At 46.8% G+C, this 26,360-nt stretch overlaps 1 protein-coding gene across 1 annotated transcript; it reads right to left on the bottom strand.

The window, feature by feature from the left end:
• Window positions 1-160: 160 nt before the first annotated feature.
• On the bottom strand, window positions 161-25,413 carry LOC133362673 (E3 ubiquitin-protein ligase COP1-like). Its single transcript, XM_061581596.1, has 9 exons — window positions 25,378-25,413; window positions 23,146-23,294; window positions 18,924-18,983; window positions 18,599-18,696; window positions 16,662-16,723; window positions 15,384-15,503; window positions 14,441-14,590; window positions 13,734-13,835; window positions 161-1,274 (listed from the first exon to the last, which is right to left on the bottom strand). Exons 2-9 carry the CDS (start codon window positions 23,280-23,282, stop codon window positions 1,113-1,115), a joined length of 891 nt encoding a protein of 296 aa, XP_061437580.1. The 5' UTR covers window positions 23,283-23,294; window positions 25,378-25,413; the 3' UTR covers window positions 161-1,112.
• Between the last annotated feature and the right edge of the window lie 947 nt (window positions 25,414-26,360).

Genomic DNA, 26,360 nt, shown 5'->3' with positions numbered 1-26,360 from the left:
ATTGAAGCTATTAGGACGGAACCACGATTGACCTCCGACAGTGGCGATGATGTTCACAATGGGTGAAGGGGCCGAGTTGGTACCCGCGACGGGTTTCGCAAACTCACAACCTTTCCGAGTGTATTTCCTTACGTTGAATACAAAAAAAGCACGGAATTGCTTGCGATTTTAAGCGCTTTAATTTTGAGCGTACACGCAACGAACAGAAACAATGAACGTTCACTTTACAATCAAAATGCAATCAAAATGTTTTTGAGATATCAAAGATTGCATTTTCAATAAAAACTGCAGAAGAAAAATATTAAATAAATGTGGATATCTACATAAAATTATATTATAAACACACTATCCTAAAAATACAGCACCATATTTTAACACTAAAGCAGTCACTGACTCGCAACAACTTGCAATCATAAGTGACAAGAGTTAATTTCGGGTAAAATCAATGAAAATGGGGTATGCCAATAGCATAAAAAATTAACCCGTAAAAATAAAGTTTTTCACTATAAATTCTTTATATGCGTGGCATCGGGGCGGCTAGAGTCCTCTCGTCCTCTGGCTTGAGATGGCTGCCACCTATGGGTCAGATGATTGTCTGCCACCATTAAGCAATTGGTAATTAAATATTTAAATTTTTACCTAAAAAGTGTCAAATTTAGGAAAAATTTTTTCAGGAAAATGCATTGTCACGCACAACGAGTCTGTGTGCAAAATGTCAGCTCGATTGGATCACGGGAAGTGGGTTAAAAAACGACCGAAAGATTTGCACGGTCCTAAGCAAGCAAGCGAACTTAATATAAAGGATTTAAAAATGAGATGTGATTGAGCAAATCTGAGATCAGATTTGGAATCAGCACCCTGAAATTAGTCTAGAACAGCTGCAAAAGTCCAGGCCAGAAAAACATGCTGTGTTGTTGTTGTTGACCAGTGTTAACAGCGAAAGTGTCCACCCCCCCCACCTCCTCTCTGAAAATTGATGAAAAGCAGCGACTTAAAACTGAACACCCAAAACATTTTAACTGCGGTGGCTAAAAGTCTCCACCCTGGCTACCATTTCGCCAAGAACAATGGAACGTAAAACAACGTCCCTCAAAACAAACTCCGATTCTCTTTTAATCCTCAGATTCAGAAGTGGTGTCGACATCTGGACCCTCAAACCAGTCAAAGGGTGAGTGTCGCCGTTTTGCAGGAAGCTTGATGGAAGGTGATGCAGAGACCATCTTCCCTTGTTTGATCTTTGCTGTCAACGTGGTTTTTCTTGAGATCTCAATCGCCTGTAACAAATGAACACATCGAAGACAATTGGGCATCGTCAAAAGTCTAGAGTGGTCCTCCTGCTCAAGTGAGCGTGGCTTGGTGTTCGTCTCTCGTGACGAGGTGCACAGCTCCTGCGGTGGATGCCTCCTCCACCTTGCCGTGGCGTGTCCTCGAAATAACGCGCGCGGATTCCCCGTGGGCTGCGTGTGACAGGTAAAGTTTCAAATTGAATCGGAAGGAAATTCAAACTCGTGCTAAGGTAGCCGACTTGAGGTTGGCTGCTACATCTCGGACGCTGCAAAGAAATGTCGCATGCCAGATAGTCCAAGTTTAATGTTCTACCGATATGTTGCGTGCCAGACAGTCCAAGTTTAATGTGATGCTCGCTAGGAATTACACTGAGAGACGGTGAAAGGAACAACGTTTTTGTTGTCCATCCGCCCGCACCTCCGATTCGCACGGTTGGCTACGCACGGTGTTGCGAACGAAGTTCAACACACACACGTACACACACACACGTACACACACACACGTACACACACACACACGTACACACACACACACGTACACACACACGTACACACACACGCACACGTACGCACACGTACACACACGCACACGTACACACACGTACACACACGCACACGTACGCACACGCACACGCACACGTACGCACACGTACGCACACGCACACGTACGCACACGCACACGTACACACACGTACACACACGTACACACATACACACGTACACACACACACACGTACACACACACGTACACACACACACACGTACACACACACACACGTACACGCACACACACACGCACACACACACGTACACACACACGTACACACACACGTACACACACACGTACACACACACACACGTACACACACACGTACACACACACGTACACGTACACACACACGTACACACACACGTACACGCACACACACACGCACACACACACGTACACACACACACACACGTACACACACACGTACGTACGTACGTACGGACACATACACACACACACGTACGTACGTACGGACACACACACACACACACACACGTACACACACAAGACAAAGATCCCCCGTATAGCCTGAACAGACTGTAGGGGCAAGTGCTGTTAGCGAGCACCTATGAAGGCCGGAACGGTACACGAGGGGGTGGGTGGCCAGCACCACGCCCGACCGCCTTTGTCTCCCTAGTGACGATGTTTACACACCGCACCAGGTACTCATTTCAGGCTGAGTCGACCTAGGGGAGGCCCAGGACCGGTTCAGATAATCGTCACTGGTGTTAGCCGTGAGCGGGAATCGAACCCGGGTCGCCAGGTTCATAGCGCAGCGCGCTAACCGCTACACATGTACACACACACGTACACACACACGTACGTACGGACACGTACACACACACACACACGTACACACACACACACGTACACACACACGTACACACACACAACGTACACACACACACGTACACACACACACGTACACACACACACGTACACACACGTACGTACGGACACGTACACACACACACATACACACACACGTACGTACGTACGGACACGAGGGTCAGATCATGTACACAGGGTTCATGGCAACGCACGGTGTTGCGAACGAAGTTCAACGCACATACGCACGGACAACAACACGAGTGTTAGATAATACACACAGCTCCATGACATCGTTCACACTGTTGAGGGAAGCCGGCAGCTTGTGCTGGACGGGTGCCGAGAGAGGGATGATGGACGATGGTCAAGAAAACATGGACCGGAATGGCATCCAACGGGAGATACTCGACTGAGACGGCTCCAAGCGAGGAGATGGAGCGATGAATTGAGCGGCGTGCGTAGGCGCTGAGTGTGGATCATTATATCTGCAGGATCGTGAGAGATGGCGATTGCGCGGGGAGGTCTTCGTCCGGAAGTGGAATGATTGTGGCCGATGAAGTCTCAATGCCACAAAAACAAGAATGTCAACGTGAAAACGAGGGCTCAAAACATCTGACACGAACACAATATTATTGTAAACATTAAACAGCATTTACATAAGAGGGGGGGGGGAGCACTCAAAAGCTCCACACTGATAGAGTCAAGAATCCATGGCTACACTGCCATCTCCTGACCACCTCGTAGGCCAAGCCTGGCAGTCCCCGGCAGTCTCCCACCGACTCAACCCCGCATCGTGTCTGAGATCTACGTTCATCAATGGGCTCATTGAAGATTGGTCAAAACAGTCGCCTTGAACGGGCGGGGTGACCAATCAGGTGACTGGCATTGATGCCGCTACACGCGGACTGGGAATGAGAGCAACCGCCAGAAGAAATGCAGCGAGACACGTGGGAAAGAGAAGAAGTCACGTCACTGCAGGCAGAAGGAGCTCTGGTGGGAGTTCTACAGAGGGTGACCGCTGTACACGGCATCTTGGACGATGGTGGGAATACACCCGCAACTTGACCCCAGCACACACAAGCAGGCGAGCAATGAAACGGTGCGCCCATTTATAGAGAACTAGCTGTACTACCCGGCTTCGCCCGGGTCTTGGATACACGACGCCAGGCCGCCTTTGTCTCCCCAGTGGCGATGTTCATACGCCACACCAGTTACTCTTTTTGAGGCTGAGTGGACCTAGGGTAGGCCCACGACCGGTTCAAATAATCGTCACCGGTGGTGGCCGTGAGCGGGAATGGAACTTGGGTGGCCGGGTTCGTAGCGCGGCGCGCTAACCACGACACTGCAATGCGTTACGCTTACACATGCGCGGGTCACATGACATATTTGACGTCACAGGTCAATTGGTGTACCAAAATATATGAATTATTGAGCTCACCCCCTCCCCTAAAAAAAGTGTATTTTGAGAATGTTTGCATGGTGTACAGTCTGCAAAGTAGCCCCATGCGAAATTTGCTGTTTGTTGCATGTCGGGAAATACGGTTAACATGTTGAACAGACACACATATTGACAACTTTGGCAATTCGCAGTAAAACCCGCCGTTGCACGGGTCCTCACGTGTTGTCTGAGTTGGAGGCTTTGTATTTTGTGGTTTGCATGTGCACGCGTTGCGCTTGTGGCGGGTACATAAGTGGGGACAGAGAAAGATGTTAAAGTGTATCGAATAATTTATTACGGAGTGTTATAAAAAGGTAAGTAAAGAGTGTGTTTAAGTGAAGTGTTTAAAGATAATTGATTACGGAAGTTTAGAAACTAATCAATGAGAACTTGTGGGTACACAATGTTTTTCGTGATACCGCCAGGTGCGTAGACAAATACGTTTTTGGCGGATCCGACGCGAGAGCAGGCCACGTATAGTTGGCCGTGGGCAAAGCAAGGCGTTTGTAGATTGATCCCAGCAATTAGGAATGTTTGACCTTGAGATTTGTTAATGGTCATTGCATAAGCCAAACGAATGGGGAATTGCGTTCGCTTGAAGGGAAATGGGACATCTTCGGCAATAATGGGGATCCGTGGCAATAGCACTTCAACCCCTTTGTGACTGCCAGTCAACACAACTGCTTCAATTAAGTTTGGAAACAAAGACTTGACACAAAGTCTTGTACCATTGCAGAGTTTTGGAGCATTGAGATTTCGCAACAAAAGTATAGGTGCGCCAACCTTCAGCGTGAGTTTGTGTTGAGGCATGCCTGGCAATTCTTGAGAGTCAAGAAATTCAGTGGGAAAGCGTACTGCATCGTCATTTTCAAGTGTCTTGTTGAACGACTTGTACGTCACAGCAGGCTGTGGCAGCAACCCCAAAATATGAGCATTGATTGCATTGACATCATCGTTCCGGGGTGGCAGTATAGCTCGTGCACATAGCCAAGTGCACAAATCATCTCCCATAGGTTTGGTGGCGATATCAGGATAGACTTTGTCTTTTAAGTCGCTAGGAGACGACAACATATGACAAAAGTCGATAGGGAGTGTAATGTCATCGTTATGGATTGGCTGCATAGTCCCATTTCCAATGTGGAGTAATGTGTCGGCAAAACGTTGAGCCGACAAATCCCCACTGGTCAATAGGCGCATGTTAGTAGTCAACTTTAGCTTATCGACCTGGGTCCAAAGGCGGCTTTTCTTCAAGCACGCATGGACCTCATCCGCCATGGTTCCCCGGGTAATGATAGGCAGTGTCTGACGAAAGTCCCCTGATAAAATGACACAGACTCCTCCCATGACTTGACGGGGTTCGCGGATATCGCGTAAAGTGTCATCGAGGAGTTCTACAGCTCTTTTGTGTGCCATCGTACATTCATCCCAAACAATGACTTTGCAAGCACGTAACAATTTGGCAGTACCACTTTGGTTGGAGATATTGCAAGTGGCATCTTCACGTGTCAAATTGAGTGGTAGCTTGAATGTGGAATGAGCTGTGCGTCCCCCATCCATAAGAGTAGCAGCAATGCCAGAAGAAGCTGTTGCTAACGCAATATCTCCTTTGCACCGGACAGAGGCTAATATGGTGTTGATGAGGAACGTCTTCCCAGTGCCAGCAGGTGCGTCGAGGAAGGTGACGGAACCTTGTCCGGAGTAGATCTTCTCTATCAATGATACATATGCCGTATGTTGCGCAGGCACATTCTGCAATAGAGGCAGATTGTGGTCCACTAAATGTGAGAGAGCAATAGTATCGTAGTTGTGCTCCCGAACAATTTCAGCACAAAGGGGCACTGGAAGGTCTCGTCGAGGTGTATCCAGACCAAAGTGTTCCAACGGGCGGCCCGCCATAGACAAAGTGATGTTCTCTATCAAGATCAAAGCCTCATTAGTCATAGCATCGGACAATTTAAGTCCTTGGTCGTTGGACTCATTTTGATAGCGAAATAGAATGTCTTCAGCCATGTGATCTTTGTAAGCATCCCACAGGTCTCTCGCATTAGCTGGAGTATACGTAGTCAAAATAATAGCGAATAGATCTCGGATTTTTGACGGTCCTCGACAGTCTACTGCTTCTTGCATGGCCTGGTGCAAATGATGTTCGCTTTCCAGAAGGTGCAAACCTTGGCACGCTTGTTTAAACGTATCACAAAGTTGTCCATCGACCGTTTTAATGGAGTGAAAGGATGTTGGGCCTCTGACGTTAATCAAAAGCAAGCGGAGATAATAGCATTCCGTTTGGGACATATGAACGGTATAGAGGCGACCCAATGCGTGGTCCTTGCAAACGCCAGGCCAGCCTTCCACTGGTAGGCCCTTGAGACGACGGTTCCAAGTGTAGTTCTTCCAAGTGTAATACGACGGAATGTCAGAGTACAGTAGCGTACGCGCAAACTCATCGCTTTCGCAAAGTTTGAAGAATGCAGTCAACGTAGTATTGCGACGCACTTGAAGGACTTTGTCGACGTTGCCGGCTGTAAAATACACGCGTTCACCGTTTTCTAGATGCACATCAAGATGGACAACGGCAGGAAACCGATCATGGATGGAAAAGCTGAAGATTCTCCATATAGCCTCGTTGCTGCTTATGTAGCGGCCCTGTTGAAACTGTCGAACTTCGTCAAAATTTGCCGTGCCTCCAGTGACCTCAAACACAGCTTGGTCGCTGCCTTTGTAGACATACTTGCAAATGTATTTGATAGCCTTCACAGACTGACAAAATTCGACATTGATGTGCGCATGGAACATTTTGCACAAAATCGGCGAATATGGCACAACATATCGGTTGTCGTACGTAAATTCTTTCCCACGGATAGTCTTTTTGAATGTATGACCACCATGGTTGGAATCTCGTCTTCTGTATAAAGGATACCCTTCTTTGTCAGTTTGTGTTTCGACAATGAATTGCCTGGGGTAGCGCTTGGAACAAACGCCATTTAGCATGCACGGTGAGGAAGGATTGTCCCTTCCGCATGGACCATGAAGCAAGTTTGTAGTGACAGTTGTGTACAAAGCAGGGTCCATGTTGGAATCTGGGATCTCAGCAGTGATAATGAGATCCACTTGATTGGGGCGTATTTTTGTAGCCAACCAAACCAAGATGTGCGCATGGGGTAACCCACGTTTTTGCCATTCCACCGAATACATGTGGCAAATGGTGTCACCAAATATTTTTCCCTTCCAGATGACTTCCATCATTTTTTTAAGCTTGAGACGAAAGACCCGAGCGATCACATCGTGACGATGTGTAGGTTTTTGGTTTTGGAATAGATGACGTTGTATTTCCTCCCACTTGGGGTTGCATGTGAACGTAACAAAAAGATCAGGTCGGCCGTACTTGCGCACATACGCCATGGCATCTTGAGCGTATTTGTGCATGTGTCTCGGGCTACCAGTGAACGTAGCAGGCAAGACGACACGTCTCCCAATTTGAGTAGGATCCGCGTCTGCCTGATTCATCGCGTCACACAAATGGAAGTAAGATTCACTGCGCAATTTTGTTTGGTTGTAACGGATAAAGTCCAATCGTTCAGATTCAATTTTGGCGTACATGTCGACGACGAATTGATGGAACAATTCACGATAGTACAGCAATAGGTTCTTAGTACCGTCGCGAATCATGAGCATGTAGCAGTAGAATTGCATACATGACACCTTTTTAGCGCTTTGCCCTCCGTTTTGATATATATCAAAGTGATAACCATCATGCCCGTTCCAAAAAATCAAGGGGTACTGTAGTGGATCATACGTTGGATTAAATTCGGAAATCCGCACCAGAACACCGCTTGATTTCTCAAGCACAATGTCCCTTTTCTTTCCGTTTTCTCCACAGATGATGACTGCGACGTCGGGTGCTGTTGGTGCGTTGTAGCGCCCACGATGTTCATCCCCAGGTGTTTTGTCCCCACGAATGATCAAGCGCTGGCCTGGTGTAGTCAAATTCCCAAGATGGTTTTTGAACTGCCGCACCAACTCGTTGTGGTCATTAAGCATGTCTTGAAGCATCACAACCACCTCACGGTCCTTGGACCGATCTCGTTCGTTCTGAACTGTGAAGCTCAATCGAGCATTGGTGGCGGTGTCGATACCATCGCAGAAATAAATCTGCAAGAACTGAGGATTATTATCAGCGAAAGGCAACAATGACCCTATTCTATGGTACACTTGACCCTTGACGCGAAACGTTGGCATAAAGCCCCCCTGATCCTTAACGTCAGCACCAAAGCTGGTCATCTGAAATGCAGAGTTAAAGCGCCGGATATTGTTTTGGAAATGCCGATCCAAGTCTCCATTCCCGTACAACAGTTGATTCAACGGCGAAGGGGGTTGTGGCAAAGCAGGCAATACAACCTTGCCACTTGCACAACATAGACCCTTGGGTTCTCCTGCAAACGTTAAAGCAGTGCATTGGACACACCGCTTGTCCATGAGACCAAGTTGGAGAACGCGCATATCGGCATATGGGTCGTGGGGTGAATAGACGAATGCCGCGCCAATTAGGTCTCGATAGTTTGTCGAGACCCGGACAGCTCTGCGCTGCGCATCGTCAGCGCGTGGTGTTGAGAGTTGGCGTTCATCTTCATTTTGCCGTGCCACGGCAGTTGCCTCGCGATCCACTCGGCGTCGCGCTTGACGCTCTTCGGTGCTTTCGTTAGAACGTGCGGCCGACATAACTTCCCGGTTGCGGAGGCGTCGCGCGTCGCGTTCTTCAGCGGTTTCGTTAGCACGTGCGTCCGACGTCGCCTCGCGGTCGCGGTGGCGTCGCGCCTCGCGTTGTTCGGGGGTTTCGTTGGCACGTGCGTAAGACATGAGCTCTCGGTTGCGTTGGCGTCGCGCCTCGCGTTCATGGTCGGTTTCCTCGGCACGTGCGTCCGACATGAGCTCTCGGTTGCGTTGGCGTCGCGCGTCGCGTTGTTCCTCGGTTTCCGCGGCACGTGCGTCCGACGTAACCTCACGGTTGCGTAGGTGTCGCGCGTCGCGTTCTTCGGGGGTTTCGTTGGCACGTGCGTAAGACATGAGCTCTCGGTTGCGTTGGCGTCTGGCTTCAAGTTGTTTTGCAGTAGCTTGGGTGCGCAAACGCGCCTTGGCAATTGCTTTATTGTGGCGGCTTTGTTGCAAGGCTTTAGCCGTTTGCGCCGCATGTATAAACGCCGGCCGTTGACGTTTTAGCTTTTTTTGTTGTTCGGTCATAACGCGCTTTGGTGCAGGTATGGAGGGTGCTTCGTCGGTGGTTGTACGGGCTTTTTTGTTGGCTTGTTTAGTTGTCGTGGTTTGCGCTTTACGCTTTCCCTTGCTTGATGTAGACATGGATACTTTGTTTCTATGGAAGAGAAAAAAGAACTTCGAATGAAGTGCAGCAAGTTGACACGTGCGTGGGAAAAGACCACCAATAGCGCTGAACGCAAAAGCGTCAACACTAAATGTCGGTTGACAGTGGGGTTGATTATCCCTACGAATGGGGAAACCCAACTGTAGTTTAGAGTAGTGTTGTAGTTCGCTAGCAATGAGGCAACACGACTGTGGTGCTCTCAAGTCGTGTTGGAGATCCCTTCCAATGGGGCCCTTCCGATGGGGCAACACGACTATGGCGGTGTGAAAATAGTGTTGCGTGGCCCCGATTTATGGGGTTCCAAACGAAACGTTGACCTGACGCCTTTCGGTATGACCAGTCTGTTTCCACCTTGCGGTGTGAACACGTCTCTGCCATTGGCCATACAATTCAAGGTGTAGGCGGTTGGCTCGGATCATTAGCTTTAGGTGAAGTCCGGTTCGCTACAGGAAACTCTAGAGTGAGGCAACACAAAAATCGCGAACGCTCGGAAAATGAGTGTGTACCGGCTTGGGGATCCTCGAGATATCGGATTGGTACGGAAGGTAAATGTGGGCAAAGCCATGGTACAGAAAACGCACGGTTGGCCGCACCCCCCTCGGGAGAAGTGGATATGTGGCAGGACATGAGGCAGTGAAGAATTTAGGTGAGCGTTTAGTGTATTTGTAAAGCATTTTTAAGGGGAAAAAAAATGTTGCTGTCACTACCAGCGTGCAACTTGGCATTAGCCGTCTCCCCCACGAAAGGTGCGTGATTTGGGATGGTCACGCACATGAATAAAGAATAAGTATAATGCGTGAAAGTAAATTGTTTAACAGTAAATTATGAATATGCGTGGCAGCAAACTTAATAGAAAAGATTGAAAAAGATATTCTCCTATGAAAGACGCGGGGATCGATGGTGCAATAGTTTGTATGGGAAGCGCGGAGCGGCGCGGGGAAATTAATAAATAGCAAAGTTAACAAAAGACGAAAAAAAACGACATTAAAGGTGACGGATAAAAAAATACTGACATGCCTATTGCCATGGCGGGGCACGGTACGTGGCTCCGGGCAAATGGCTCGCAAGCGAGCGTACACAGACGGACAGAGAATTGTGGAGTAGGACGTTTGGCTGGTAATTGAATCGAGCATAAGCGAAACGTCCTACTCTGAAATGGTATTTTTTGTGGTTTGACGCTTGAACACACCGGTGGGCTAAACCAGTGAACTATTAGTGTTTTATGAAGGGGACACTTTTGTAGTGATTGGCCGTGTGGGGTGGTGGAGGGTTACAACACATTAATAAAGAAGGCGATGTAAAGGCAATAATGTTGTTTTTGAATAATGGTTGGCAAAGCGTACGTGTTACATAATGAGTGACTTTACTTATTAAGCAGGCTACAGTGTACATTATAGAGTGGCAGTACGCTCACCCAGCTGAATGACAATTAGTACAGTGAAGATGGAAAGAATCGATTTTTGGCGCGTGTGGTTGAAACATAATGGCGCGTGGGGTTTAAACATAAGGATACAGTTGTTTTTTAATCAGAAATGTTAATTGTAGTGTTTGAACGCTTGAACACAGCGGTGGCGTAAAGCAGTGAACTATGATTGTTTTATCAACGGGACACTTTTGTACTGATTGTCCGTGTGGGGTGGTGGAGTGTTACAACACATTAATAAATAAGGCGATCTAAAGGCAATAACGGTGTTTATGAATAATGTTAGCGAAAGCCTACGTGTTACCAATTGACTAACTTTATTTAAGAACCAGGCTACAGTCCACATTATAGACTGGCAGTACACCCACTGTGCTTCATAAGCAGTGCACTGACCGAATGTAATAAGCAGGCTACAGTGTACGTAATATACTGGCAGTCCGCTCAGCCAGCTGAATGAGTATTTGCACAGTGACCTTAGAAAGAATATATTTTTTGCGCGTCGGGTTAAAAAGTAATTAGACAGTTGTTTTGTCATTGCTATGTAATGTAGAAAAGATTTGTTAAGAGTAAAAATGTATTTTCCTCCCGGGCAACGCTGTGTATAGCGACTTAATACGACAAAGTCGTTGCTTGACTTGGATCCACCACGGCGGCAAAACCGACATACATACACACACATACATACACAGAAACACATACACACACATACATAGACACACACATACATACACACAAACACATGCACACACGTACATACACACATACATAGAGACACGCAGACATACACATAAAGACATAAAAAAAACCCACATACATACACACACACATACACACAAACACATACATACACATACATACACACATACATAGAGACACACAGACATACACATAAACACAAACACACACACACATGACCCGGCTTTGCCGGGGACTTGGATCCACGATGCCCCGCCGCCTTTGTCTCCCCAGTGACGATGTTCACACACGACAGCAGTTACGCTTTTGAGGCTGAGTGGACCTAGGGGAGGGCCAGGTCCGTTTCAAATAATCGTCAGCGGTGGTGGGCGTGAGTTGGAATCGAACTGGGGTCGCTCAAGCAGCTTAATGACTGTTTGTGCAAAGAACATATAAAGAATCGATTATAATAAGCAGGCAAGAGTCCACATTATAGACTGCCAGTACACGCACTGAGCTTCATAAGCAGGCTAGAGTGTACATGATAGAGTGGCAGTACGCTCACCGAGCTTAATAAGCAGGCTACAGTGTACATGATAGACTGGCAGTACGCTCACCCAGCTTAATGAGTATTTGTACAGTGAACATTAAAGTGATCGATTGTTGGCGCGTTGGGTTTAAAAGTAATATTAATAGCACACATTGTGGTGGGGGTGTAGTGAAGAGTAGGAAAAACTTTGATGAATTTACCTCAGAGTGGCGTGGTGGGTGTCGAGGCCTAGTAGCGTGCAAAGCCTGCGGCCTCGCCTAAAATTGTGGGCTTGGAAGAGGCAGGGTACGGGTGGCGTTCCTTCCCCCCCCCCTAGCGCTCCAACAATACTGTGTAATGGCTAATATTTAATTAAATACGGAGCTTATGAAAGTGGCGAAGGCGTGGCTAGCCGTTGGCAGGGGCAACCGCCGTCCAATGAAACTGCAGCCCTTGGCGAAGGCGTGGCTAGCCGTTGCCAGGTCCAATGAAAGCTGCGAAGGCGTGGCTAGCCGTTGCCAGGGGCAACCGCCGTCCAATGAAAGTGCAGTCCACACACACACACACACAGACACACAGACATGAACGATTTTATATATATAGATGAGAAGATGTATTGATACTGGAGGAATGCGATGAGATATGAAGCTGTTTTTCACAGATGTCCAGAACTATTAACTTTGTATTTTTATTTGACCAGGTGAGGCCCACTGAGCTGTATAGCTCTTGTTCAGAAGTGTACTGGCCACAAATGACAGCTCAACCAAGTGGCCTATCACGTGGACATGTATAGCAGCCAAACACTCTGAGAGCGTGTTTGTAAATGTGGAGGGGAAAATCGGAGAACCTGGAGAAAAAGCCACGCGACCACGGGGAGACCTCCTGTATGCCAGGTGAGGTCGTTCACATTTCACAACAACAAACAATACAAAAACACAATAGGAGCGCAAAGTGTAGGGAAGGTAAAAAGTTTTTTTTCTAATAAACAAAAAAAACCTAAACCATTTTTTTCTTGTTAATTGTTTTTTTTACCCTTTTATCTGGCAACAAAACTGACACCTTTTTTACGAGGAGCCATGTTTGCATAGACCACAATACCTGCAGTCGGAATGCAAACAAAAAACACAACTCTGATAATGTATGCACTGTCCTTGAAGTTGATTGGTCCACACCCGAGACAGCTTTCCTTAGAGCCTAGTCTCACATGGGTTGGACCAGATGACGCCAAAATGCGCACAACTCAAAGACAATGCACCATCAGAGTATGAGAGCTTGGGGTAAGCATTTACACCATTGGAACCTCATTTATAAGGAGTCATGTTTGCATAGACCACAATACCTGCAGTCATAATGCAAACAAAAAACACAACTCTGATAATGTATGCACCGTCCTTGAAGTAGATGTTTATCTTACCAGGCAAGGCCCACTAAACCATCAGCTTCTCTCACAGAAGCGTCCCGGCCACAAGCGCGAGCAGCTCTACGAAGCGGCTCACCACGTGAAAGATTGTTGAAGAGCAACAATGATATTTTGGAGTAAGAGAAAAAAGTGCGTGACATCATCATCATCAGCATTGTTTAACCTGCCGCGCCGGGAGATCAAACGGGACTGCGAGTCTGGTGCACTCACCGTCTTGACATGCGTGACAACGATGGCAGATCTCATCTTGCCTGCTGCCCTGGCCTTTTCAGTCATCACGCCCGACACACTTGCTAGCAGCTCTTCGTCGACCTAGCCACAAAATCACGCAAAGATCCTGCAATTTAAAACATTTATTCGGCCTTGCCGGAATACGAGTGCATTGTACGAGCAAATCGAAATTTGCATTTTTTTTATTTTGGGAATTCAGAAACCCGTCCCTTGGTCACGGGCATGCTTTGTGAGCACTCTCCGTCTCTGGCACATTCATCCTACGTTCATTGAACAAATGCTCCAAGCTCGTCAAGACGTCTATTCCACCTTCCCACATCCAGTGACCCTTTGAATCTGATTGATGGTGATGGAGACTCGCATTAAACTGCAGAAGTGATTTTAGTTTTTAAATTGTAAATGTTTTGTTTAATGTTATTGTCAAATGAATGGCTTAGATTACAATGACATAGTTTGTTAGATTACAGCAATTATTTAATTATCTGGGAAAAACTCTCCCTCCAGTTGGTCGAGCTCTGAGTTTCACAGCGCACCGCACATTAGGAGAATGCTTCTATCCAGCGTGAACATCCACACATGACCCAATCATCCCTAGCGCTCAAGCGAGCCGCTTTGTCCCTACGAGAGTGGATCGAGTCCCATTGCATCGTCCAAAGAATTTCAATCAAAGCAGTCGCATTACTCACCATGAAATCCATGCTGTCCGAGCCCTCGGAGTCCGACAGATGCAAAACTTTTCGCTTTTTCTTCACGACCTCCCCCGTGGCAAGGGGCTTGCGGATGCCGCCCTTGGAAGGCGACTTGGCCACTGTCACCGGTGCGAGCAAAGGTGGAGTCTTGCAGATCGCACGGACACACAAACAGAGATCCCCCAGTTAGGCCTGCAGGCTTGCGGGAGTGCCGTGCTGATCGCAAACAACTGACGTCAGCGCTTAGCCCAGCGGGGTTCATTGAACGAGCCTGACTGATGACTAAGACCCGGGAGGTAAACACTGGTCCAGATCTTGGTAGCTTGGATGAATACTATATTTTTAGGTTTTTTCGGTAAAGTCACGTAGGTAAAAAATTTAAATTAATAAGCAACACAAGCCTCCGTCTTCAGGTGGAACCGTCACAGCCACGACAGCTGTATCAAGTAAATGAGAGATCACAAGAAATACCACAAAGACACACAGAGAGAGATGTCTGTCTGCTTGTATGTCTGTCTATAGTTTTCTAGTTAGATTTTTGTTGCTATTTCTTTTATGCCTGATGACGATTGCTTGTGTTGCAATCGAAACGTCGTAATATGCTATTATTTAATTGGCTATTTTATCTTTAGACGTGACTTAACCGAAAGAACCAAAGAATAATTCCTGCAGTCACGAAAGCTCCAAAATTAAGATTGAATCATGTTAACATTAACCACAATACTTGCAGTCAAATGCAAAAAAAAACAATACTCTGATCATTTATGTGTTGTCCTTGAAACTGATTGGTCCACACCAGAGACAGCTTTCTTTAGAGCCCAGTCTCATATGGTGTTCATCAGTTTTGTTGCCAGAGAAAAGGGGGAAAGCCCTCTCGACAAGCGAGCTCTGCGGCACCGCACTGCTCCTGACGCCGCCGTCACAAACAACGCCAACTCACCGCTTCCAGCTGCATCTTCTTCTGAGTGAGCAGCTCCAGAATGCGGTTCACGTCGGCCAGCTCCAAGCCATCTCGGTCCAGCGCCAGCAACTCCTGGATAGTCTGCCGGTGATGGACGCTCTGTGAGGAAGAGGGGGGGGGTCGGCAGGGTGGAAGGGTCACGTGACACGGTGATCAAGAGACGTGGCCGGTCACCTCGTGAAGTGCGAAAAGCACTTGCCGGGAGTCGTCTCAGCAGGGTTCTGGTGGTACATGTTGTTTGTCGTTTATTGTGAAAATTCCGTCACAGTTCCTATGTGATCACTGTTTCATTGCTTTATTTTGGTGATTTCGAAAAGTTTACTGGTTTGGCCATGTTTGTGTTGTTGTAGTACAGAGTAAGACTGATGGCCTTAATCTAAGTTGTCTGGTGGTGGTTATTGTTGTTGTTTGACTTGCATCCCACTGGGATCGGTGTACGGTGTTTTTTTCTACAATATTTTGCCGTCTTTTCTTGGATTTTCTGTTTGCACTTAGTCACAAAGTCACTTTAAGATGTTTTCTTGTTCATGTTTTTGTTTTTGTTGTTTGTTGCGGTTGCACCCGATTCAAGAGCCGAATGGCTCACAGGGCTACACCTAATCAATGAACTTGAACTTTCAGCAAAGTTCATTGCGTTGTCCACGCGACACCGACAGCCCGTAGCGCACGGCGCGTCTTCGGTCAGTAACCTCCAACCGTGGGCCACGTAGAGGACTATTTAACAAATATTTACATTTTAGTTTGGCCAGCTAAGGTCCACTGAGCTACATACCTCTTTCTCAGTAGCGATCTGGCCACATCTCCTTTAGCAGTGGCAAAATATAGTAGTAGGTTTTTACCCTTTCAACTGGTACAAAAACTGACACCTTTATACAAGGCATCATGTTTGCAATAACCACAACACAAGCAGTCAAAATGCAAACAGAAAGACACAACTCTGATGATGATATGCACTGTCCATGAAGTTGATTGGTCCACACCCGAGACAGCTTTTCTTAGAGCCTAGTCTCACATGGTGTTGGACCAGATGACGCCAAAAGGCGTACAACTCAAAGACAGCGCACTATCAGAGTATTGAGAGCTCGGGGTGAAGCATTTACACTATGAGACATCTCCTTTACCAATGGAAAAATCTAATAATAGGTTTTTACCCTTTCAACTGGTACAAATGTGTCAGTTTTTGTACCAGTTGAAAGGGTAAAAACCTATTACTATAAAATGTGCCAGTGATGTTTTTCCCTGCACATCTCCAATTACCGGATGTTCCATCTCGATTCGATTCTCTAGCCGCTGACGCTGCTTCAGGACCAGCTCGTTCACTGCGAAAAGACGCGTGTGGGGAAAAGCTGTTAAATATTAAACAACGCGAGCATCATACTCTAAGGTTATTTCGGTAAAGTCAGGTAGGTAAAAAATTTACCCGTAAAAACAAAGTTTTTCACTATAAATCCTTTATATGCGTGGCGGCTAGAGTCCTCTCATCCTCTGGCTTGAGATGGCTGCCACCTATGGGTCAGATGATTGTGCAATTGGTAATTAAATTATAATAAATTTTTTTCCTAAAAAGTGTAAAGTTATGGAAATTTTGTCTGTGTGCAAAATGTCAGCTAGATTTGATCACGGGAAGTGGGTTAAAAAAACGACCGAAAGATTTGCACGGTCGTAAGCGCGCAAGCAAGCAAGCAAGTGAACTTAATATAAAGGATTTAAAAATAACTAATAAAATGAATAAAAATAAAATAATAATAAATCACGACGTTTCGGAGGCAACACAAGTCTCCGTCATCAGGTGGGACCGTCACAGCCAGATTTGCTGCATCAAGTGAGGCCAAATTCCAAGATACAAGCTCTTATATACAAGTTAAGGGAGAGGGGGGAGGGGCTTATCTGAATGTGGTAGCCAATGAATGGAACGTGTTGGGGGGGGTGGGCGGGGCTAAAAGAGAACAATAGGTGCACTTGGGGTTGGTTGATAATCCAAATACAAAAAATTAACCCGTAAAAACAAAGTTTTTCACTATAAATCCTTTATATGCGTGGCGGCTAGAGTCCTCTCGTCCTCTGGCTTGAGATAATTAAATATAAAAAAAACATTCCTAAAAAGTGTAAAATTTTTGAAAAAATTTTTCACGAAAATTAATTGTCACGCACAACGAGTCTGTGTACAAAATATCAGCTCGATTGGATCACGGGAAGTGGGTTAAAAAACGACCGAAAGATTTGCACGGTCATAAGCGCGCAAGCAAGCAATCACGCAAGCAAGCGAACTTAATATAAAGGATTTAAATAAAAACGACCGAAAGATTTGCACGGTCGTAAGCGCGCAAGCAAGCAAGCGAACTTAATATAAAGGATTTAAAAAGGAGAGACCTGTTAAACGCTGGGGATGTCAACACTCAGTAAAGTAGAATAGTACCTGTCAAATAAGATCGTCCAAACATGTGTCGTTAAATCTTTTTTGCATGGTTAATAACATATTTCCAATGATTACTCAGTTTGTACCCATCATCACAGTTGAAGTTATTCTAGATTTGAAGCTTTCGTGACTGCAAGGATTCATATTCTTAGGTTTTTTTGGTAAAGTCACGTAGGTAAAAAATTCAAATTAATAAAAGTAAAATAAAAGATTTTTATTTTATTTTACTTGTATTAGTTTAAGTTATGTCTGTGTTTGTATATCTGAATGGCTTCGTGTACAATTCCGTCACAGTTCCTATTGATCACTGTTTCATTGCTTTCATGGCTTTATTTTTTGTGATTTCGAAAAGTGTATTGGTTTAGCCATGTTTGTTTGTTGTAGTACAGAGTTAGACTGATGGCCTTAATCTAAGTTGTCTTGTGGTTGTTGTTTGACTTGCATCCCACTGGGATTTTTGCACACAGCATTGGTGTAACGGTGTTTTTTCTGCAATATTTTTCTGTCTTTTCTTGGATTTTCTGTTTGCACTTAGTCACATATTCACTTTAAGATGTTTTTTTGTTCATGTTTTTGTTTTTTGTTTGTTGCAGTTGCACCCGATTTAAGAGCCGAATGGCTCACAGGGCTATACCTAATACATGAACTTGAACAAACCTTTGATGGTAGCCAGAAGGTTTGCAGAGCATCAATCGTTGAAGGCCTGTGTTGCATTGCTGTGAAACAAAATATACGCGAAAAATGCAGGTGGATGGAAAATAAGTTAAAAACAACTCACAGAGGAAGTTTGGATATATCTGCTTTGAATTCTTAATGGCGGAACTGCACTTTGGGCAGCTATTGTTCTCCTCCAGACTCCGACGGATGCATTTGCAACTGAAACGCAGACAAAATGCAACGGCGAGTAAATTGGCAATCACCGTTATCAGCATCATTGGAAAATTTACCAATCACCGAATATTGTCGCGCATTCGCCGGACGGTGGAAAGAAATGGAATGCAACAACAAAGTACAGTAAAACCTTGGGTTGCGAGAAACTTGGTCTGCGAGTGTTTTGCAAGACGGAACAGAAGCAATTCTCCTCCGAGCAGACACGCACATACCAGAAGCTGTGGCCACACTTGGTCATGTACGGCTCTTCTATCGTGTCCAAACAGATGGGGCTGAACATGCAACAGCACAAGGGAGACAAGCAGACATTGGCAACGAAGGAAGAGTTTCCAACACAGCCCTTGTGTCGTGACATAAGAGGGGAGGGGCTGCTGGGGGCTCTGGAACCCTAGGCAGATAAGCCCTTGGTGCCAGGCGCTGGGATCCCAGGCACCCCAGACGCTTAAGCCCCTTGGCGCCAGGCGCTAGGATCCCAGGCACCCCAGACGCTTAAGCCCCTTGGCGCCAGGCGCTAGGATCCCAGGCACCCCAGACGCTTAAGCCCCTTGGCGCCAGGCGCTGGGATCCCAGGCACCCCAGACGCTTAAGCCCCTTGACGCCAGGCGCTAGGATCCCAGGCACCCCAGACAGTTAAGCCCCTTGGCGCCAGGCGCTAGGATCCCAGGCACCCCAGACAGTTAAGCCCCTTGGCGCCAGGCACTAGGATCCCAGACACCCCAGACACTTAAGCCCCTTGGCGCCAGGCGCTAGGATCCCAGGCACCCCAGACACTTAAACCCCTTGGCACCAGGCGCTGGGATCCCAGGCACCCCAGACGCTTAAGCCCCTTGGCGCCAGGAACTAGGATCCCAGGCACCCCAGACGCTTAAGCCCCTTGGCAACAGGCGCTAGGATCCCAGGCACCCCAGATGCTTAAGCCCCTTGGCGCCAGGCACTAGGATCCCAGGCACCCCAGACACTTAAGCCCCTTGGCACCAGGCGCTAGGATCCCAGGCACCCCAGACAGTTAAGCCCCTTGGCGCCACCAACAGGGGGCTGTGTGCTCTGTGGGATACCTGGGGGCGCACACAACCCCACCCCTCGTTGGGGACGAGGCATAAAAGGGCAGCTCCCTGGACGATTGGGGCCAGTTGTAGCTCAAGACCCGCCGGCCAGCCGGCTTAGGACCCTGGGACGCTGTGAGGGCCAGTGGTGGGACTCTGGAACTGTGAGGGCGAGTTCCAGAATGTAGCCAGAGTAGTGTATCTAGGCTGTGTACCTAGGCTGTGTATCTAGGCTGTGTACCTAGGCTGTGTACCTAGGCTGTAACAGAGTATCAGGACTGTTGGAGTATTGGATTGTAATAAAGAAGTTACCTCTACAAGGGTCTCCGGAACCCATTACATTTGCATCACAATGTCATGGTAATTTCAGCTCCCAATGCTGATGTACATTTGTTGATATAACTGACGCCACGTTTGCCAACATCAATCATTACATGTAGTCGCTGCCAATCATTTAAAGTAATTCCCTGCCTTCATCCATAACGCTTAAAGAAAATATATGTTTGGATTAGTATGAAACATAATGGAACCACATCTCAATATCAACGCACTACTCTTCTCATTCAGGTGATCCAATCCATAGAACTCTTACATCCCAACCAGCCTTCATAGATGTTCCCAAACAGCACTTTCCCCAACAAACTAAAGAGGGCTATGGTGGGAGACGCATCTTGTTTTGTGTGTGTGTGTGCACACACACACACACACACAAAGACAAATATCCCCCGTATAGCCAGTACAGACTGTAGGGGCAAGTGCTGTTTGCGAGCACCTATGAAGGCCGGCACGGCACACGAGGGGGTGGGTGGCCAACACCACGCCCGGCCGCCTTTGTCTCTCCAGTGGCGATGTTTACACACTGCACCAGGTGCTCATTTAAGGCCGAGTCGACCTAGGGGAGGCCCAGGATTGGTTCAAATAATCGTCACTGGTGTTGGCCGCAATCCGGGAATTGAACTCGGGTCGCCAGGTTCGGAGCGCAGCGTTGCACTAACAGCTGCGCCACCGCTCCCCACCCACTACACTATACACTACTATACACTACACTATACACTACACTATACACTAGTGCTGTACTAATATACTATACTATACACTACACACTAGACTATACACTACACTATACACTACTAGACACTACACTAGACACTACACTAGACACTACACTATACACTACACTATACACTACACTATACACTAGTGCTGTACTAGTATACTATACTATACACTATACACTACACTATACACTACTATACACTACACTATACACTACTATACACTACACTATACACTACTATACACTACACTATACACTACACTATACAATACTATACACTACTATACACTACACTATACACTACACTATACACTACACTACACTATACACTACACTATACACTACACTATACACTACTATACACTACACTATACACTATACTATACACTACTACTACACACTACACTATACACTACTACACACTACACTATACACTACACTATACACTACACTATACAATACTATACACTACACTATACACTACATTATACACTACACTACACACTACTACACACTACACTATACACTACACTATACACTACACTATACAATACTATACACTACACTATACACTACACTATTTCAAACACATGTGCACATACAAATTGTGTGGTCATGTATTTGTGTGTGGGTGTGCGTGTCTAATTTAGTCTGCGAGTACGTGTTTTGTATCTTGTCTTTACGCGTCCGTGTAATCTCTGCGTGTCTGCGTGTAATCTGCATGGTGTGTGTGTGGTCTTTGTGGCTGTGCGTGGCCGCGTTTAGTCTGCATGTGTGCGTCTCTCGTCTGTGTCCGGACGCATTAGTAAGTCACATACGCGAGTCACCTCTGGCAATATCACTTGCCTGCTCACTGCAGTGTGTGTGTGTGCGTGTGGGCCAACAGCGATTGTAGGGAGGGGGGAGGAGGTTAGGCCTAACTTCACAGGCTATTTCGTGTTTATCACAATGGGAATTTCAAAAAATTAACCCGTAAAAACTAAGTTTTTCACTATAAATCCTTTATATGCGTGTTCAATGCGCCACAACCCAGCCCACATTGGTCTTTGAAACGGGCGGCTAGCGTCCTCTCGTCCTCTGGCTTGAGATGGCTGCCACCTATGGGTCAGATGATTGCCTGCCACCATTAAGCAATTGGTAATTTAATATTTAAAAAAATTACCTAAAAAGTGTAAAATTTTGCAAAATTTTTTTCACGAAAATAAATTGTCACGCACAACGAGTCTGTGTGCAAAATGTCAGCTCGATTAGATCACGGGAAGTGGGTTAAAAAACGACCGAAAGATTTGCACGGTCGTAAGCGCGCAAGCAAGTGAACTTAATATAAAGGATTTTAAAAAACCTTAGCTTTTTTTTCAGGTACTCTCATTTCCTGGCACACGCAAAATCATTATTAAAACGGATTTGGTAAATTTAACACAAACGAAACAGCATTTCCCCACACAAATCCGGCTTGTCGCCTGATGAAGCCAGTTGCAACTACAGGAGAAACGTCGTACTCCGATTGTAAATGTTGTGGCTTGGCTCTCCAACACACCGGTTAGTGCTGAACTAGTACACTATACACTACACTACTATACACGACACTACACTATACACTACACTATACACTACACTATACACTAGTGCTGTACTAGTATACTACACTATACACTATACTACTATACACTATACTATACACTACACTATACACTAGTGCTGTACAAGTATACTACACTATACACTACACTACTATACACTATACTATACACTACACTATACACTACACTACTATACACTATACTATACACTACACACTATACACTACACTATACACTAGTGCTGTACTATTATACTACACTACACTATACACTACTACACACTACACTACTATATACTACACTATACACTACACTATACACTACTATACACTACACTATACACTACTATATACACTACTCTATACACTAGCACTATACTATTATACTACACTACACACTACACTACTATACACTACACTACTATACACTACACTATACACTACACTATACACTACACTATACACTACACTACACACTACTACACACTACACTATACACTACACTACACACTACTATACACTACACTATACACTACTACACACTGCACTACACACTACACTATACACTACACTACACACTACTATACACTACACTATACACTACTACACACTGCACTACACACTACACTACACTACACACTACACTTAATCAGTGAAACCTGAACCAGCCCCCCCCCCGACTAAGTGGTCCCCAACACGCGGCGGCGGCGAGCGGCGTGGTCACGTGGGGACCAACAGCCGCGCACTGAACCCACCACGCCCAGTCGCTCTCCTCGACGAGCCCGCGGCGGGAGGGCGCCTGCGGCCTACTGCGCTGGCCGCCTCGAGGCGCGCCTCTCCCGGCAGCCCCGCTAGGCGAGCCCGAGGCTTCGGCCCAAGAGCAGGCCGACATCGCCGGGGGAGTCTGTGAGAGAGGCACGCGAGACGCTGGTGATGACGACGACAACAGTGACACGTTGTTTGTTGTTGTCATTCAAACGTCGTGAAGGAGGAAATAGAGAAACGTCGACACCACGGGGCCCTGGCCCGGATCTCCCCCACACACACACAGTGCGCTAACCACTGCACCACCACTCACTCACACACGGTGCGCTAACCACTGCACCACCACTCATTCACACACAGTGCGCTAACCACTGCACCACCACTCATTCACACACAGTGCGCTAACCACTGGACCACCACTCCCCACTCACACTACGCGACAGCCGAAGTCACGTGCAGAGAAAATCGATTCAGAGAAAATCGATTCCTATTGGGATAATTTGCGAATCGATTGTGATAGAAACGGAGAGCGGTTTGAATCGATTCCTATTGAGATAACATTGTAGTCTATGGGTCTCTGTGTTGTGAGTCTGTCTATGGATCAACCTTCATCATCACCACCCAATATCACCCCCCACTACCCCCCCCACGCACCCATTTTTATTATTTTATTATTTACCTTCTACGTGACTTTACCGAAAGAACCAAGAAGAATAAAATAAATCTATATATATAAAATCGCAAATCTGTCTGTGTGTGTGTCTGTGTGTGTGTCTGTTTGTCTGTGTGTGTGTCTGTGTGTGTGTGTCTGTGTGTGTGTGTCTGTGTGTGTGTCTGTCTGTGTGTCTGTTTGTCTGTGTGTCTATTTGTCTGTGTGTGTGTGTCTGTGTGTGTGTGTCTGTGTGTGTGTCTGTGTGTCTCTGTGTGTCTGTGTGTGTGTCTGTGTGTGTCTGTGTGTGTGTCTCTGTGTGTCTGTGTGTGTCTGTGTGTGTGTCTGTGTGTGTGTCTGTGTGTGTGTCTGTGTGTGTGTCTGTGTCTGTGTGTGTCTGTGTGTGTCTGTGTGTGTGTGTCTGTGTCTGTGTGTGTGTGTCTGTGCGTCTGTGTGTGTGTCTGTGTGTGTCGCCGGACCATACGCAGTTTCATTGGACGAAATGTGAGGGATGTGCGAGACGCGATTGGTCTGTTTGGTTGTCCACGGCGGTTGCCGCTGGCAACGGGCAGCGACGCCTTCGCCGCGGGGTGGACGCCATTTTGAATTCCCGTTAAAATATGCGCATTAACACGCGACTCTGAGGTAAATTCATCAAAGTTTCACGTCCTCTTCACTCCCCCCCCCCACCCCAATGTGTGCAATTACTATTATAGGGTCGCTAGATAATAAAATTATAGCGATTAGACAGTATTATTGTAGCGCGGGGGGGGGGGTAGCAGCCCATCTGTGTATATATGTAAGGTTATTAAGAAATATATTTTTCACCCGGGCAACGCCGGGTACTTCTGCTAGTAAAATATAAAAATATAATAAAATACAAAAAAATAAATTAACAAATAAATAAATAATACCCCCGTTGACAGGAAGAGGGAAAAAAATCCCCTCCCCCCACAATTTGGCGCCCTTTGCACGACGCGACCCGGTGAGCAGCTCAGTTCTAACGGCGTGAACACGCGGGGCGCATCGTGGGTGGTGATCACCACCAACATCAACAACATCAACAACAACAATCACCACCATCAACAACATTAACTACATCATCAACAACAACATCATCAACAACAACATCATCATCAACAACATTAACAACATCATCAACACCATCATCAACACCACAATCACCATCACCACAATCACCATCACCACCATCATCACCACCAACAACATCATCATCATCAACATCACCACCACCAACAACATCATCAACAACAATCACCACCATCAACAACATTAACTACATCATCAACAACATCATCACCATCACCACCATCATCACCACCACCATCATCACCACCATCACCACCACCATCACCACCACCATCACCACCATCACCACCATCATCACCACCATCACCACCACCATCACCACCACCATCATCACCATCACCACCATCACCACCACCATCACCACCATCACCACCACCATCACCACCACCATCACCACCACCATCATCACCATCACCACCATCACCACCACTCGCCTTCTCTCTGTGTCTCTCTCGCTCCGCACCTCAATCCACTCCCTCCACTCGCCCTCACACCAACAAACTCCCCCCCCACAAGTAGTCACGTGACTGCCCCTCCCCCTATCACGTGACTGCCCCTCCCCCTATCACGTGACTGCTCCTCCCCCCATCACGTGACTGCCCCTCCCCCCATCACGTGACTGGCCCTCCCCCCCATCACCTGACCCCCCCATCTACCCCCCCCCCATCCCTCCACTACCCCCCCCACCCCCCCACAGGCTGATAGTGACGCGTGGCAGGAATAGCGAGTCTGTAGATTGATAACGTTTCGTTTTAAAATAAACTGTGTAACAGAATGAGCATGAAAAGTACAAATGTCGCCAAACGGACGATACGATTCGCTTGGGCCCCGTTCCGTACGACATTGTGACATCATCGCGGCGATCATCATCATCATCTGTGACGACTTTGCATCAAAGTAAGAACCCGCATCTTAGAGACGGGCTCGATATAAACATTTTTGTTGTTCAATAAGCGAGCGCTCTACCATCCGAGCTGATTACTGCAGGAATTAAAGAGTTTAATAATTATTTTTTATAATCAAATCTATTTTCTTCCCACGTGATTTTACCGAAATCTCGCTCCCTCCTCGTGTCTGGGGCAGCAGCTGAGATGGGGGCGCTGCTCGTTCAGCGCGCGGGAGCTCGCGGGTTCGATCCCCGCATCCTCCACGCAAACAATAGTTTTCAAAAAGGAAACTCCGTTTTTACATTCACGAGCAGAGACCCCGTTGTTGCGCTGAAGGTGATGAACGTGTTTCACTGCGACAACAACAAGCCGCCAAGACGCTTCCTCGGGGTGCAGCTCTCAGCTGGCGCCTCTCGCGTTCTCACGAGCGCCGCCTGCCGCCCAGAGGCGGGAGTCTTCAGCGCAGCGAGCAACTCGCGCCGCACTTTTACATCAACTAAGATGCGGGTTTATTAAACTGCAAATCCTAATCAAAAATCGAGGGCGACGAGACGTCAAG

Source organism: Lethenteron reissneri, unplaced genomic scaffold (assembly GCF_015708825.2).
Source record: "Lethenteron reissneri isolate LAM-NWPU_2019-01 unplaced genomic scaffold, ASM1570882v1 scaffold_1575, whole genome shotgun sequence".
NCBI lineage: Eukaryota > Metazoa > Chordata > Hyperoartia > Petromyzontiformes > Petromyzontidae > Lethenteron > Lethenteron reissneri.
This window is presented reverse-complemented; position numbering and strand designations above follow the sequence as displayed.

Coding starts and splice junctions, on each gene's coding strand:
- LOC133362673 (XM_061581596.1), bottom strand. CDS start 23,282: ATGTCGGCCTGCTCTTGGGCCGAAGCCTCGGGCTCGCCTAGCGGGGCT. Junction 18,697..18,923: donor AAGTGTGGCCACAGCTTCTG/GTATGTGCGTGT, acceptor TCTGCGTTTCAG/TTGCAAATGCATCCGTCGGA. Junction 14,591..15,383: donor AGAAGATGCAGCTGGAAGCG/GTGAGTTGGCGT, acceptor GCGATCTGCAAG/ACTCCACCTTTGCTCGCACC.